General features: G+C 49.7%; 1 protein-coding gene across 1 annotated transcript in view; it reads left to right on the top strand.

Moving 5' to 3' along the window:
* Nucleotides 1-13,241, top strand: part of MAP3K11 (mitogen-activated protein kinase kinase kinase 11) — a 47,290-nt gene that overhangs the window by 25,128 nt on the left and 8,921 nt on the right. The window contains exons 2-6 of the mRNA XM_015423912.1: nucleotides 1,912-2,092; nucleotides 3,583-3,731; nucleotides 11,444-11,619; nucleotides 12,050-12,290; nucleotides 12,968-13,081. Coding sequence (XP_015279398.1) covers nucleotides 1,912-2,092; nucleotides 3,583-3,731; nucleotides 11,444-11,619; nucleotides 12,050-12,290; nucleotides 12,968-13,081 — 861 coding nt within the window. The remainder of the gene's footprint in view (nucleotides 1-1,911; nucleotides 2,093-3,582; nucleotides 3,732-11,443; nucleotides 11,620-12,049; nucleotides 12,291-12,967; nucleotides 13,082-13,241) is intronic.

The raw sequence follows: 13,241 nt of genomic DNA, 5'->3' as shown, positions 1-13,241 counted from the left end.
TTTCAAAAAGATTGGACCAGGGGGTCCAATTCTATGGGCCCTAGAAGGAGGTGCCCCCGTCCTCCATTGTTTTCTACAGAAGCTTGGTTGTAAGCTGAACAGAAATCCTCTGAGCGGGCCTCTGAAATGTTGTGCGCCAACACCTCCTAGCGCAGCTTAGAGGGAACTGTGGCTGGTGAGTAAAGTGAGCAAATTTCTGAATGCCAATGCTAGGAGGCAGCATCAGGAAGCCCTCTAGAGCAGGCATGTCCAACTTCGAACAGGTAGTGATCTATTTTTTCCGGCCAAAAGTGCCGGTGATCTACCACCATGAAAATAAAGTTTCAAATTAGTGTCAAATTTGATTTTAACCCACTAAATCTGGGTTCCACCCCCCCCCCAATTTATAATGCACCTTCTGTCATTTACTGGTAAGCAAAATAAGCAAAAACAAAACAGAGAGACCACCAAATACCACCAAACAATCATCAAAAAACCCCAAACACCTGTCCAGCAAACCAGGAGACCAAGTGGGGCTGGTGATCTACCTCTGACCCCTTCGCGATCTACTGGTAGATCGCGATCTGCCTGTTGGACATACCTGCTCTAGAGTAACTGGTTGGCCACCCTGTGAAACAGGATGCCTGACTAGATGGGTCGCGGCACTAATCCAGCAGGGCTCGCCTTATATTCTTATGGATACCACCCTCCTACCCACCTGGACGGGTTCCCCCCCCCCGGTTTTTAAAAACTGGTAATAATTAGGTCACTATGGCATTATAATGATCTGTTGCAACAATGTACTAGTTCCCAAATTTCATTTTTTAAAAATCAAATCTCTAGCACTTTGCTCTGCAGAGTTATAAGGAGGAAGGTAGCGTCTGCTCATTTCTCCCTATGACTTCATGTTGAAAAGGGCTAGAGACTTATTTTTTAAAAAAGATGAAAGCCGGGAATAAGTAACATAAGAACATAAGATAAGCCAATGTTGGATCAGGCCAATGGCCCATCCAGTCCAACACTCTGTCACACGGTGGCCAAAAATACGAGGTGCCATCAGGAGGTCCTGCAGTGGGGACAGGTCACTAGAAGCCCTCCCACTGTTCCCCCCCCCCCAAAGACCCATGCAAATGACCTAAGTAGTGTTATAATGCTACAGCAATCTAGAAATTAGTGATCTTAAAAAAAAAAAAAAAAGCCCACTGGCAGTGGGAGGGGGAAATTATAGCCATGGGGGAGGCTGAAGCAAGGAAAGTACAGGGAAGACTCCCATGTGGATGTTCCATTGCCTCAGTGACTGCCTTTGCAGCAGCGTCGTCTCCACATGGAAGCAACCAGGTGTAGGAAAGATCAGTGTAAAGCATGAGATAACACAGAAAATGGAAGGTTAGGGGAATGATATTGTGTAGGTGCTCCTCCCCCCGGGGAATAAAAACCCTCACTCCAATTTGAATGTCGAATTAGAGCTAAACATCCATATGGAAATAATCATACAATTCTGCTCTGCAGGAGTGGTTTTCTACCTTGTTTGCTATTTGCAAGGACTAAAGCTAAAACCTACTGATAGGTTGCATTCAGCTGTTCCGTTGAACTGCAGTTCAATAAGAATGTGCAGAAATCCTGACTGTGCTAATCTTGACTGCATCCCTGATATTTCTCTTCTTCTCCTTGTGCACAGCATGATGAAGGAACGGGTTAGCTGTGATACATGAAGGGAGCCCTGTAGCTAAACAGGAGCTCTCCCAGTCCTTTCCCAGCAAGCCACGATTCTTGGCTTGAGGATCCTGGCTTGTCGAGGGAGAGGGAACAAAGACTGTGGAATGGCTGTGGAAATCTCATGTTGCTCTTTCTGGAACCTGCAAGCTCCTCTCCTTGGTTCTGCTCAAATCCCATTCATCTCATCCCAAATCTCTGTCTCTTCATCTCTCCTAGTCCTGCTGGCTGAATATGTGGATGACGGAGATGTGAGCGGGAAGACCTTGAAGATTACAGATTTTGGGCTGGCCCGCGAGTGGCACAAGACGACCAAGATGAGCACGGCAGGCACCTACGCCTGGATGGCACCTGAAGTCATCAAAAGCTCCACTTTCTCCCGAGGCAGCGACGTCTGGAGGTGAGAGACAAGCCCCTATCCAGGCATGGACTCCTGTTTTGGGACCATAGAATGCCAGGGGGGCAGAGAAAGGCAGGGTTCCCACACACACGTGAAACCAGAGCCCCCAGTTCCCACATGAGTGTCTGAGACGTCCTCGCTCTTCCCACTGCTATTCATAATGTGAAGTTCTCAGGACTCCCAGAATTCTTCAATGAGCGAATTAAAGAAAGAGCAAAACGTTTATACGTATGACAGACAGGGTACATATGTGTATGTGGCAGAGGTGGATTCGGGGGGGATCGCGGGGGATCGCAGTTCCCCCGGGTGAGGTGCGGGGGGCGGGGCACACAACGAAGCCCCGCCCCTTTCTTCTGGCCGCCCCCTGCTTCCATCCTTATTCTGTTGCAGAAGGAGGAAGAAGCAGGAGGGTAAGTTGGCGTCCTCCCCCTCTGCCTGGCCGAGGCCACTCCACGTGGCCTCCGCAAGGACTCCCAGCCCCATCCAGGAGCTTCCCCGAGGTAGCTGTGTTAGTCTGTTGCTGCAAAATAGTCCAAGAGTTCAAATAGCACCTTTAAGACTAACAAATAGCACCTTTAAGACTAACAAATAGCACCTTTAAGACTAACCTTTAAGACTAAGACTGAGTGGTGGGTGTGGCCTTATGACACACTTCCAGTGATGTCAGGGGGTGTGGCATATGCTACTGAGTTATGCTAATGAGTTCCCTTAGCTCTTTTTCTACGAAACGACCCCTGGTATGTGGTGTGTGCCTGCATGCACGCGCACACCAAAGACAATGCTGAGACCCAGATGACCCAAAAGATTTGCACTGCTGATTTCACAAAATAAGGGACGTTGACGTGACCCATCAGTCTTGATCTCAGCCCCTGTCAACAACAGGGGTCTCCAGCGTTGTACCTGTGGGCATCATGGTGTCCACCGACACCTTTTCTGGTGCCTTCCAAGTGTTTTTAGGAAGTGGCTTCTGACTGGCCTTTGGGGATCCGATTGGCTTTGCCAATTAAAATGATTTTGTTCTTTCCTCTTTCCCAGTGTGTTTTTTAAAATTGCCCCTCTTCTCCCCTGCACTCGAGCTTCCTGTGCGGTTGGTTCTGCCTCCTGTGGCAGCCATTTTGTGGTGGAGCTTTCCCTCATGTGGCAGCCACCACTCTGTGTCAGAATTCTAACAGTGCCCATAGGGTGAAAAAGGCTGAGGACCCTTGGTCTATGGTGTACAGAAAGGAAATTGGTTTTAATTCCCAAGTGCAACTTTTGTTCCCTGGAATCCATGAACAACAAAATAAATAGGCCGAGGATCCTGTTCAGCCCATGTGACCAAAAAGATTTTATGTTAGTGGGTGTTTCACAAAATAAGAAAAGTTGGGAGTGCCTTTGTTTTTGCCTGAATAAGGGTGGGGGTCCCATTGAGTAAGGCGACAGGGTTCCAGGCACCTACTACAGGCGTGCTGGAGTTTCATGACCTCTTCTGTGTGCCCCTTTCCTTCTAGTTACGGAGTCCTCCTTTGGGAGCTTCTCACGGGGGAAGTCCCGTATCGGGGCATAGATGGGCTTGCTGTGGCCTACGGTGTTGCTGTCAACAAGCTGACACTACCTATTCCATCCACCTGCCCAGAACCCTTTGCACGCCTCATGGCAGGTAAGAGGACCAGGAAGGGAGGCGGGACTTGGAACTGTGCTGAGAACAGAGTTGGGCTTTCCTAGGGTAACAAATGGCCTCTTTTGTGACTGTTTAGAGGAACCCACGAGTGCTCTATTTGTAAATATATCAGTGTTGCCCTCACTACTTTAGTGTGATCTCTCTCCAGCCACCACAGCTCTGGGTCAAATAAAATCATTGATTTCTACAGGCATTTTTATTGTGTGTATTAAGTGCCATCAAGTTGTTCCTATGAATTAATGTCCTCCAGAACATCCTATCTTTAACAGCCTTGCTTAGGTCTTGCAAACTGAGGGCTGTGGCTTCCTCTGTCCATGTTGGGTCTTCCTCTTTTCTGGCTGCCTTCCGTTTTTCCTAGCGTTGTTGTCTTTACCGTGACTCTTACCCATCTCATAAGGTGGCCAAAGTAGGGTAGCCTACATTTAGTCATTTTAGCTTCTGTAGAGAGTTCAGGCTTGATTTGATCTAAAGGTAAAGGTTCCCTTGCTCGAAAGCCAATCGAATCCGACTCTAGGGTTGCGGTGCTCATCTCCGTTTCCAAGCCGAAGAGCCAGCGCTGTCCGAAGACGTTTCCGTGGTCATGTGGCCGGCATGACTAAACACCAAGACGCACGGAACGCTGTTACATTCCCACCGAAGTGGTACCTATTTATCTACTTGCAATGTCTTGCTTTCGAACTGCTAGGTTAGCAGGAGCTGGAACTAGGGGTGGGAGCTCACTCCGTCATGCAGCACTCAGGTCTCGAACTGCTGAACTACTGACCTTCCACAGCCTGCAGTTCAGCATCTTAACCACTTGAGCCACCGCAGCTCTAGAGGCTTTGATTTGATCTAGAGGCCACTTATTTGTCTTTTAGGCGGTCTCTGTCTTTTTGGTGGACCACGGTATCCATAAAGAAACACCACATTTCAAATGAATTAGCTGTCTTCCTGTCAGTGTTCCTTATTGTCCAATTTCACATTTTTATTATTTACATTTTAATTGGGGCATTGCTGTTTGATCTTAAATACTCACTTGTTAAAAAGATTAGGCCCTGCAGCCAAAGGTGTGGCTGTTTTCTTTCAGGTCATTGTCTGTGAGCCTATACATTTCTCCCACATGATGTACTGTTCACAGCTCCATCCTGGGTAGGGATAGGCACAAACTGAACCATGAAGCAAAATCTGTAACAAATCTTGCCCTGTCTCACGGTTCGGGAACCAAAATCCACAACGGGTCCATGGTCATTGACTTGCATGAACTTTTGAGGCAATTCATGGGGTTCATGCTGGTTCCTGGCCAAAGTAGAAAGCAGGGATTTAAAGGGACTCCAAGTCCCTTTAACCTCCTGCTTTATGCTCTAGGAGGAAGCCACAAAAACAGCCGAGCAGCTAGGAGTACTCCCTGCCATTCAGCTGTTTCCAGCTTTCTTGTGAAGTCCCTTTAAAGTTTAAAGGGACTGCACAAGAAAGCCAGGAAACAGAGCAGCCTGTCTGGAGTTGGGCACCGATTCAACCGTGAAGGTGCCGCCTGTTGCCTTGCAATCCAGCAGAGCCCAGGTGCTTGCCCACCCTCCATGCATTGTCTGATGATGTCCCCCAGACCTCCCATTGGGAACTCACCCAGGAGGCCGGTGGAGGAGGAGGCCGGTGGCAGAGGAGGGATGGGCCAGCTGAGGCTGTCAGTGGAGGAGACAGCCCCAGCAAGCCACACAGTGGCAGCAGGGCTGTAGCTGTGGGCCGCAGCACCACCCTGGGAGCCCAGGGGCAGGGGGCACCAGCAGGGAAGGGAGTCACTCCAGCCTGGGTTGGGCCTCTTCCGGCGGTGGCAAAGCTGAGCCCATCAGGAAGTGGTCCAGCCATGGGGGATGGCCAACCCATGTGGTCCTCTGGCTGGAGTGGCCTCCTTCCCTGCCGGTGCCACTTTCCCCCACCCTGGGCTTCTGGGGTGGGCCTGGCCACCGTACTGCTGCCACGGCCCTGCTGCTGCTGCTGGACAGCTTACAGCCGCCGTCTCCTCGGCCGACTGCCTCAGTTGGCCGCCCCTTCTCTGCTGCTGGCCTCCAGGGCGAGTTCCGAATGGGAGGTCTGGGGGGCATCATCAGGTGACAGGGAGAGGGTGGGTGAGTGCCCAGGCTCTCCCAAACTGCTGGGCAAAAGACGGGGGCTTCCCCTGTTGAAGCGGTGCCTGACCCTGGACAGGCTGCTCCCCATTTCCTAGCTTTCCTGCTGCACAAGAAACCCTGAAACAGCTGAGTGGCTGGGAACCTCCTGCTGGTCAGCTGTTTTTGCTGCTTTCTGAAAACCCTGTTTGAAGGGAATGCTGTCCCTTTAAATGAGGTTTGCTGGGCCCACAAACCACGTCAGAGAGCGAACTGGTTCGGTTTGGCCACAAACCACGTCAGAGAGAGAACTGGTTCACTCTGGCCACAAACCAAACTGCATTTTTGCGGTTCTTGTCCATCCCTAATCCTGGGTCCTGTTGATCAGACATGCACCGGGAGTTCCACACTGAAATTTGATTCCAAGGTGCTGATTTGGATCAGGACCATGGGGAGAGGGGCCTTACTCCTTCCCCTCCAGCACCAGGTGCTGCTATCAACCCTCTGAAGCCCCGTGTGGCTGGGGATCAGCGTAACTTAAGGACCACACCTACTCACATGCAGATCTACTTGACCTCTACATTCATCTTCTGAAGCGCTGCTTTGGGTGCCCCTGTTTTTGTCACTCGTTCGTCCCTATTGCTTTGGGCTCCCCCCCCCCCCTTTTCCACATCTGTTTTGCCCCCTCTAATTTTTGTGACGTCTTGTGAGCAATCTACTTTGTGAGCTACTGGTATTAAAGTTGTGAGTGGGCGAGTTGGCTACCGGTTTGCTCTGGAGCCATCCTTCCTGAGCTAAGACAAAAAAATGTGTGAGCTGGAGGCTAAAAAACTGTGAGCTAGCTCACACTAACTCAGCTTAGAGGGAACACTGGCCAAGATGTATAACTACGGTGTGATTATAGCTGCGATTCAATGCAAGAAAGATCTGTGAATGACAGTAAATTAGTATACAAATACAAGAGTTGGCAAACAGACTTGGGAATGAGGTTTAAGTCCAGTGGCACCTAAAAGACAAAGTTCAGTTCTGGGTACAAGCGAGAACAAGACTTTCCGATTCCTAGAAACAGATTTCCTCAACTATGACATATTGGGGGGGGGGGGTTTAGTTGCCAGGAAGAGCTAATTAGAGTCAAGATGCATAAGTAACTGAGCAATAAATACAGCTAAGACTGGAATAACACATTAGGTGAGGCATGTAAATAGCAGTAAGTTGATATACAGGTAATAAAGGAGTTAAAAATGGATGTGAGAACTAAGTTTGAGTCCAGTGACACCTTTAATTCCAAAAACGTTTGATTTCTGGGTACAAGTGAGAACTCTGTGACTTAGCATGTGTAATGAGATAAGCAGCTGATCTTTCTGTTAAGTCCTAGGGGTTCCATTGTTCTGAGTATTTTAATAACTTGTAATTCAGCAATCTCCATTCTGATGCTGGGCGGCCAGTCGGACTCCAGTCCTGATGACCTTCATAGGGCGTTGCAAGCTGTGGCTGGTTGGCTGATTCTGAGCCGGCTGAAACTAAACCCGGCAAAGACAGAGGTCCTGGGCCTGAGTCGGATCGGTTTGGGGTTGGGGCTCCCTCTCCCGACCTTCGACGAGGTGCCTTTAGTGCCGGCGCCGAGGGTTAGGAGTTTGGGGGTGCTCCTGGACTCCTCTTTAATGATAAAGGTCCAGGTGGCAGCCACTGTCAAGTCAGCCTTCTACCATCTTCAGCTGGCGCGACAGTTGGTTCCCTACCTGGATCGTGATGACCTGGCCACAGTGATCCATACGATGGTCACCTCGAGGATAGACTACTATATGGGGCTGCCTTTGTTGCAGATCTGGAAGCTGCAGCTAGTACAGAATGCAGCAGCCAGGCTGCTGATGGGTCTCACTAGGCGGGACCCTATCCAGCCTGTGCTGAAGGCGCTGCACTGGCTGCCAATAGCATACCGGATCCGTTTCACAGTGCTGGTTCTTACCTTTAAAGCCCTATATGGCCAGGGTCCGGCTTACCTGAGGGACCGCCTTTCCCCATATGTTCCCCCAAGGGCACTACGGTCAGGGGGGCAACATCTGTTGGTTATCCCAGCCCCCAAGTTAGTTAAATATGCTGCAACCAGGGCCAGGGCTTTTTCGGTGGCGGCCCCTACCTGGTGGAACGAGCTCCCGGAGGAGATCAGGGCCCTGCGGGACCTTATGCAGTTCCGCAGGGCCTGTAAGACGGAGCTCTTCCGCCAGGCTTTTGAGTAGGGGCTGCCACCGCTATTGTACCACCACCGTATTAACATCATGAGGCACACTGCCCCTGGTATGGGGATGACAGTTATAGTGTAACATCAACTGAGCAGAGACAGTTGTGTTTACTCGGAGTGTGTTATTGACATTCTATTATGGAATTGATATGGTCTGTTGAGCACCAACTTTTAACTGTTTTATAGGTAATGATTGTTTATTGTTTTATGTATGGCATTTGCGGAGTGAGCCAGTTTGGTGTAGTGGTTAAGTGCGCGGACTCTAATCTGGGAGAACCGGGTTTGATTCCCCACTCCTCCACTTGCACCTGGCTGGATGACCTTGGGCAAGCCATAACTCTGGCACAGCTGTTCTTGAAAAAGAGCAGTTTCTGTCAAGAGTTCTCTCAGCCCCACCTACCTCACAGGGTGTCTGTTGTGGGGAGGGGAAGGGAAAGGAGTTTGTAAGCCGCTCTGAGACACCTTTGGGTAGTGAAGGGTGGGGTATAAATCGAATCCCTTCTTTCTTCTTCTTCTTCTCCTCCTCCTCCTCCTCCTCCTCCTCCTCCTCCTTCTTCTTCTTCTTCTGTTCACCGCCCTGAGCCCATGTTGGAAGGGCGGGATACAAATTTAATGAATAAATAAAAATAAATTCCCATCTGTTTCTGAAGTTCCTTCGCAATAAAACAGCTACTTTGAGGTCCCCCACTGAGGTTGAATTGTTCTCCTGGGAGACTGAAGTGTTCTCCTACAGGTTTCTCAGTCTTGTGATTCTTGATGTCAGATTTGTATCCGTTTATCCTTTGGCATAGGGTTTGACCTGTTTTCCCTATGTAGGGAACTGAGGGTGTTATTGGCATTTAATGGCATATACAATGTTGGAAGATGAGCAAGTGAATAAGCCTGAGATGGTGTCGTTGATGTTATTGGGTCCAGTGACTGAGTTGTCTGGATGTATGTGGCAGCAAAGTTGGCATCTGGGTCTGTTGCAAGCTCTGGTACCAGTGCCCATGCTCAAATTAGATATTGCATTATTGGTGGGTGAGGAGTTGTTTGAGATTGGGGGGCTGTCTGTGTGCAAGAAAAGGTTTGCTCCCCAGTACCTATGAAAGAGAACTTTCTTTATTCAGTAGAGGTTGTAAGTCACTGATGAGGCATTGAACTGTTTTGAGTTACCTAATCTATTATTCCAATCTTACCTGTGTTTATTGCTCAGTTACCTAGGCATCTTGGCTCTAATTAGCTGTTCCTGGCAACTAACCCCCCACCTTATATATAATATTTGAAGAAATCTGATTCTAGGAATCTCAAGGAGTGTACATGTTAAGTCTCTCGGTTCTTGCTTGTACTCAGAATTGAACTTTATTTATCTTTTAGATGCCACTGGACTCGAACCTCTTTCCCGCCTCTGTTAACTCACAGATCTTTCTTACATCCAATGTCAGCTATAATCACCCCGTACTTATACATCTTGACACTAAATGGTCATCCCTGACAACAACCCCCACCCCACCCCCTATAAGTAATGGTTGAGGAGGTCTTTCTGTTGTATCTGAGGAAGTGTGCTTGCACACGAAAGCTTATACCATGAATAAAACTTTCTTGGACTCAGACTTCATTGTCACATGATATAGTGTGATGGGTGCTGCTACCTTAGCTGGCTTCATAAAGGGGATTAGACAACTTCCTGGAGGATTGGTCCACCAAAGGCTATCAGGCCCTGATGACTAAATGGAACCTGCATGTTCAGAGGCAGAATACCACTCACTGGGGGGGGGGGGTTAGCAGCAAGAGGAGGCTTTAGTCTCAGTGCCTCAGTGCCTTACTGTGGCCAGTCACATGCTCCTGAGAAAAACAGGATGGTGGACTAGATGGGCCATAAGTCTGATCCAGCAGGACTACTTTTACCGTTCAGTTCCCAACAAGAAGTTGTGTGGAAGGAGATTCAAGTCTCACCACCACCACAATAAAATTCTTACTCCTGGAGACCATGCCCTACGCTTTTGAAAGGGCATGCTTGAAGACTCTTTTTATTTATTCCAATGCTAGTGTCTCCTCAGGTGCAAGCACAACAGGCCTTCCTGAGTCAAGGAAGGTGCTTGTACCGTTTCCATAGCCCCACCCAAGCCTCCCCCTCTAGCTGCTGCTCAGCATCCTCTGCAGCCCGGCACCCCTCTCAGGATCATACCATGCTTAAGATGGTTGTCACAAAAGCCCTTTTGCAGTCTTTACAAACCCACACACTGGAAGGCCACCAGTCGCATGTCTCTGGAACACCTGCACATGATCCTTTGAGTATGTGCAATCGCCATTTTGTCTGAAAGGGGTGTCGGGTGGGTTTTCAGCCTTGGTACATGTGTGCTAGAACCTGGGGAAATCCTGATACACATTTTCTGTGCCCCAGAACACATGTAGCAGAATTTTCCCAGGTTCTGGCACCCGTGCACCAAGGCTGAAACGCCACCTGACACACCTTTCAGACAAAATGGTGATTGTGCGTATTGGGAGGATCACATGTACCACTCCACCCTGTACATGTGGTCGAACAAAAATCGTCCAACAAGGGCTACCCTCTTGGGCCAGTCCTAATTTGAGAGAAACACGTCTAAATTCCAGTGCACTTAAAATTCATAGGATATAACTTTGGCTGTGAACAGTGTTCCCTCTAAGCTGAGTTAGTGTGAGCTAGCTCACAGTTTTTGTTAGCCTCCAGCTCACACATTTTTGTCTCAGCTCAGGAAGGATGGCTCCAGAGCAAACTGATTTATGCAGTAGCCAAATCGCTCACTCACAGCTTTAATGCCAGTAGCTCACAGAGTAGAATTTTTGCTCACAAGACTCCACGGCTTAGAGGGAGCATTGGTTGTGAATCTGTCAGGTGTTAGAATCTGAGCCATGTAGTGGTTACAGTGTCAGACTAGGACTTGGGAGGCCCAGGTTTACATCTGTGAAGCTCACTGGGTGATCCCAGCCTATTGCTTCCTCTCAGTCTACCTCACAGGGTTGTTGTGAGGACAAAATGGGTGAGGGAGAACCATGTGCCCTGCCTTGAGCTCCTTGGAGGAAGGGCGAGATACAGATGTAGAGGGGAGGTATAACGTGGGATGTCACCAGGCAACGAAAACGTTCTACTATGAATAAGGCTGTAAAATGACAACTAACCACAGGAGGAGAAAGCCCAGAAAAATGAGGGTCTCTCTTCTCTGTCTCGTGCTGGCTTTCAGCTGACTAGCAAGAAGAGTTGTCGTATCTGTGTTCTGTACAGTGACTAGCACCCTCCGGGTTCCAAATGCATAGTAGCAAACCAGACAAAAGGAGAGACAGCGGAGGAGCTGGTGGTTCCACCCGCTGGTGTTGACACCTCTTTGCATTCTGTTTCTCCTTCTCGCCAGAGTGCTGGGAACAGGACCCCCACCGTCGCCCCAGCTTTGCATCCATCCTGTCGCAGCTGACAGTGCTGGAGGCTCAAGTTCTCCGTGACATGCCCCAGGAGTCCTTCCACTCTATGCAGGACGACTGGAAAGTGGAGATCCAAGACATGTTTGATGAGCTGCGTGCCAAGGAGAAGGTGAGGAAGAGAGAACGGTATCAGACCTACCAGCTCTTCTAGTACTGGATCGTGCATGCATATTTTGGATAGATAGATATAACAAAAAAAATAGCACTCTTCCTGTCACTGAGTCCCCTTGCCTCCTCCCACCACCCCTTACAGCTACTGCAGTGTCATGGAATATTCACAAACACTGAGAATGTTCTAGGTGACAGTGCCAACCATACAATGCTGACAGGCAATGCAGCTTCAGTAACAGAAAGTAGATCAGTTTGGCTGGGACTACAGTGTTGCATGGGACGTGCAGACAGGAGGAGTTTTGTGGGAGGGTTGGACAGACAGGAAGTTTAAAAAGCCACAAAAGTTCAGCTACCCTCAGGTTCTCAGAGCCCAGCCTCTTCTCTCGTTGCCCAGGTCTTTAAGTGCCCCCTTCTCCCGTTCCCCTCAGGAGCTGCTGAGCCGTGAGGAGGAGCTGAAGCAAGCAGCCCTGAAACAGAAGTCCCAGGAGGAGTTTCTGCGCCAGCGGGAGCATGAGCTGGCCGAGTGGGAGCTGGAGGTTTTTGAGCGCGAGCTAAGCCTCCTCATCCAGCAGATGAACCGAGATCGGCCCCACGTGAAGAAGCGGAAGGGGACCTTCAAGAGGAACAAGCTGAAAGGGAGGGACGGGGAACGCATCAGCATGCCCCTTGGTACGACCCTGGTGGGGAAAGATTGGGGTCATGTGTTCAGTGTTGTGTGGGTGGGAAGATGAAAGTTGCCACCTCATGGAAGCTAAGCAGGGTCGGCCCTGGTTAGTGCTTGGATGGGAGGCCACCCGAGGAAGTCCAGGGGCCCTACAGTTTGGTGGAGCCAGTTTGGTGTAGTGGTTAAGTGCACGGACTCTAATCTGGGAGAACCGGGTTTGATTCCCCACTCCTCCACTTGCACCTGCTGATGTGACCTTGGGTCAATCACAAGCTCTGGCACAGCTGTCCTTGAAAAAGAGCAGTTTGTGTCAGAGCTCTCTCAGCCCCATCTACCTCACAGGGTGTCTCTTGTGGGGAGGGGAAGGGAAAGGAGTTTGTAAGCCGCTCTGAGACACCTTTGGGTAGTGAAGGGCGGGGTATAAATCCAATCTCTTCTCTTCTTCTTCTTCTACACGGAGGCCAGCCATGGCAAACCACCTCTGCTCACCTCTTATCTTGAAAGCCCTACAGGGTCGCTATAAGTCGGCCATGACTCGACGACTCTTTCCACCACAGGAGTCTTAATTGAGGCTTTTCTGGATTCGTCTCTTGTTCCCTTTTTTTTACCCTGTGTCCCTTTGGGCATGGGGGCCACAACTGGATCATGATGTGTGTTTTCCCCCTCTCCTCCTTTCTCTCAGATTTTAAGCACCGCATCACAGTGCAGGCTTCCCCCGGTTTGGACAAGAGGAAGGACTTCTTTGAGGTGGGGGCTGGTGGCTCCCCCACTTTCCCCCGATTCCGAGCTATCCAATGTGAGTGATGTTTATTTGGACCTCTTGGGGTGGGAGCGGAAGGGTATTCTGTGCCCTATTGTTGGCCCTCCAGAGGAACTGGTTGGCCGCTGAGTGGGACAGGACACTGGACACGGCTCTGATCTGATAGGGCTCTTCTTATGTTTTTATGAAGCTGGAA

The sequence above is a fragment of the Gekko japonicus genome, unplaced genomic scaffold (genome assembly GCF_001447785.1).
Source record: "Gekko japonicus isolate JY-2015 unplaced genomic scaffold, Gekko_japonicus_V1.1 scaffold313, whole genome shotgun sequence".
Lineage (NCBI taxonomy): Eukaryota > Metazoa > Chordata > Lepidosauria > Squamata > Gekkonidae > Gekko > Gekko japonicus.
The sequence above is the reverse complement of the archived record's forward strand: the minus strand, read 5'-3'. Positions and strand labels throughout refer to the sequence as shown.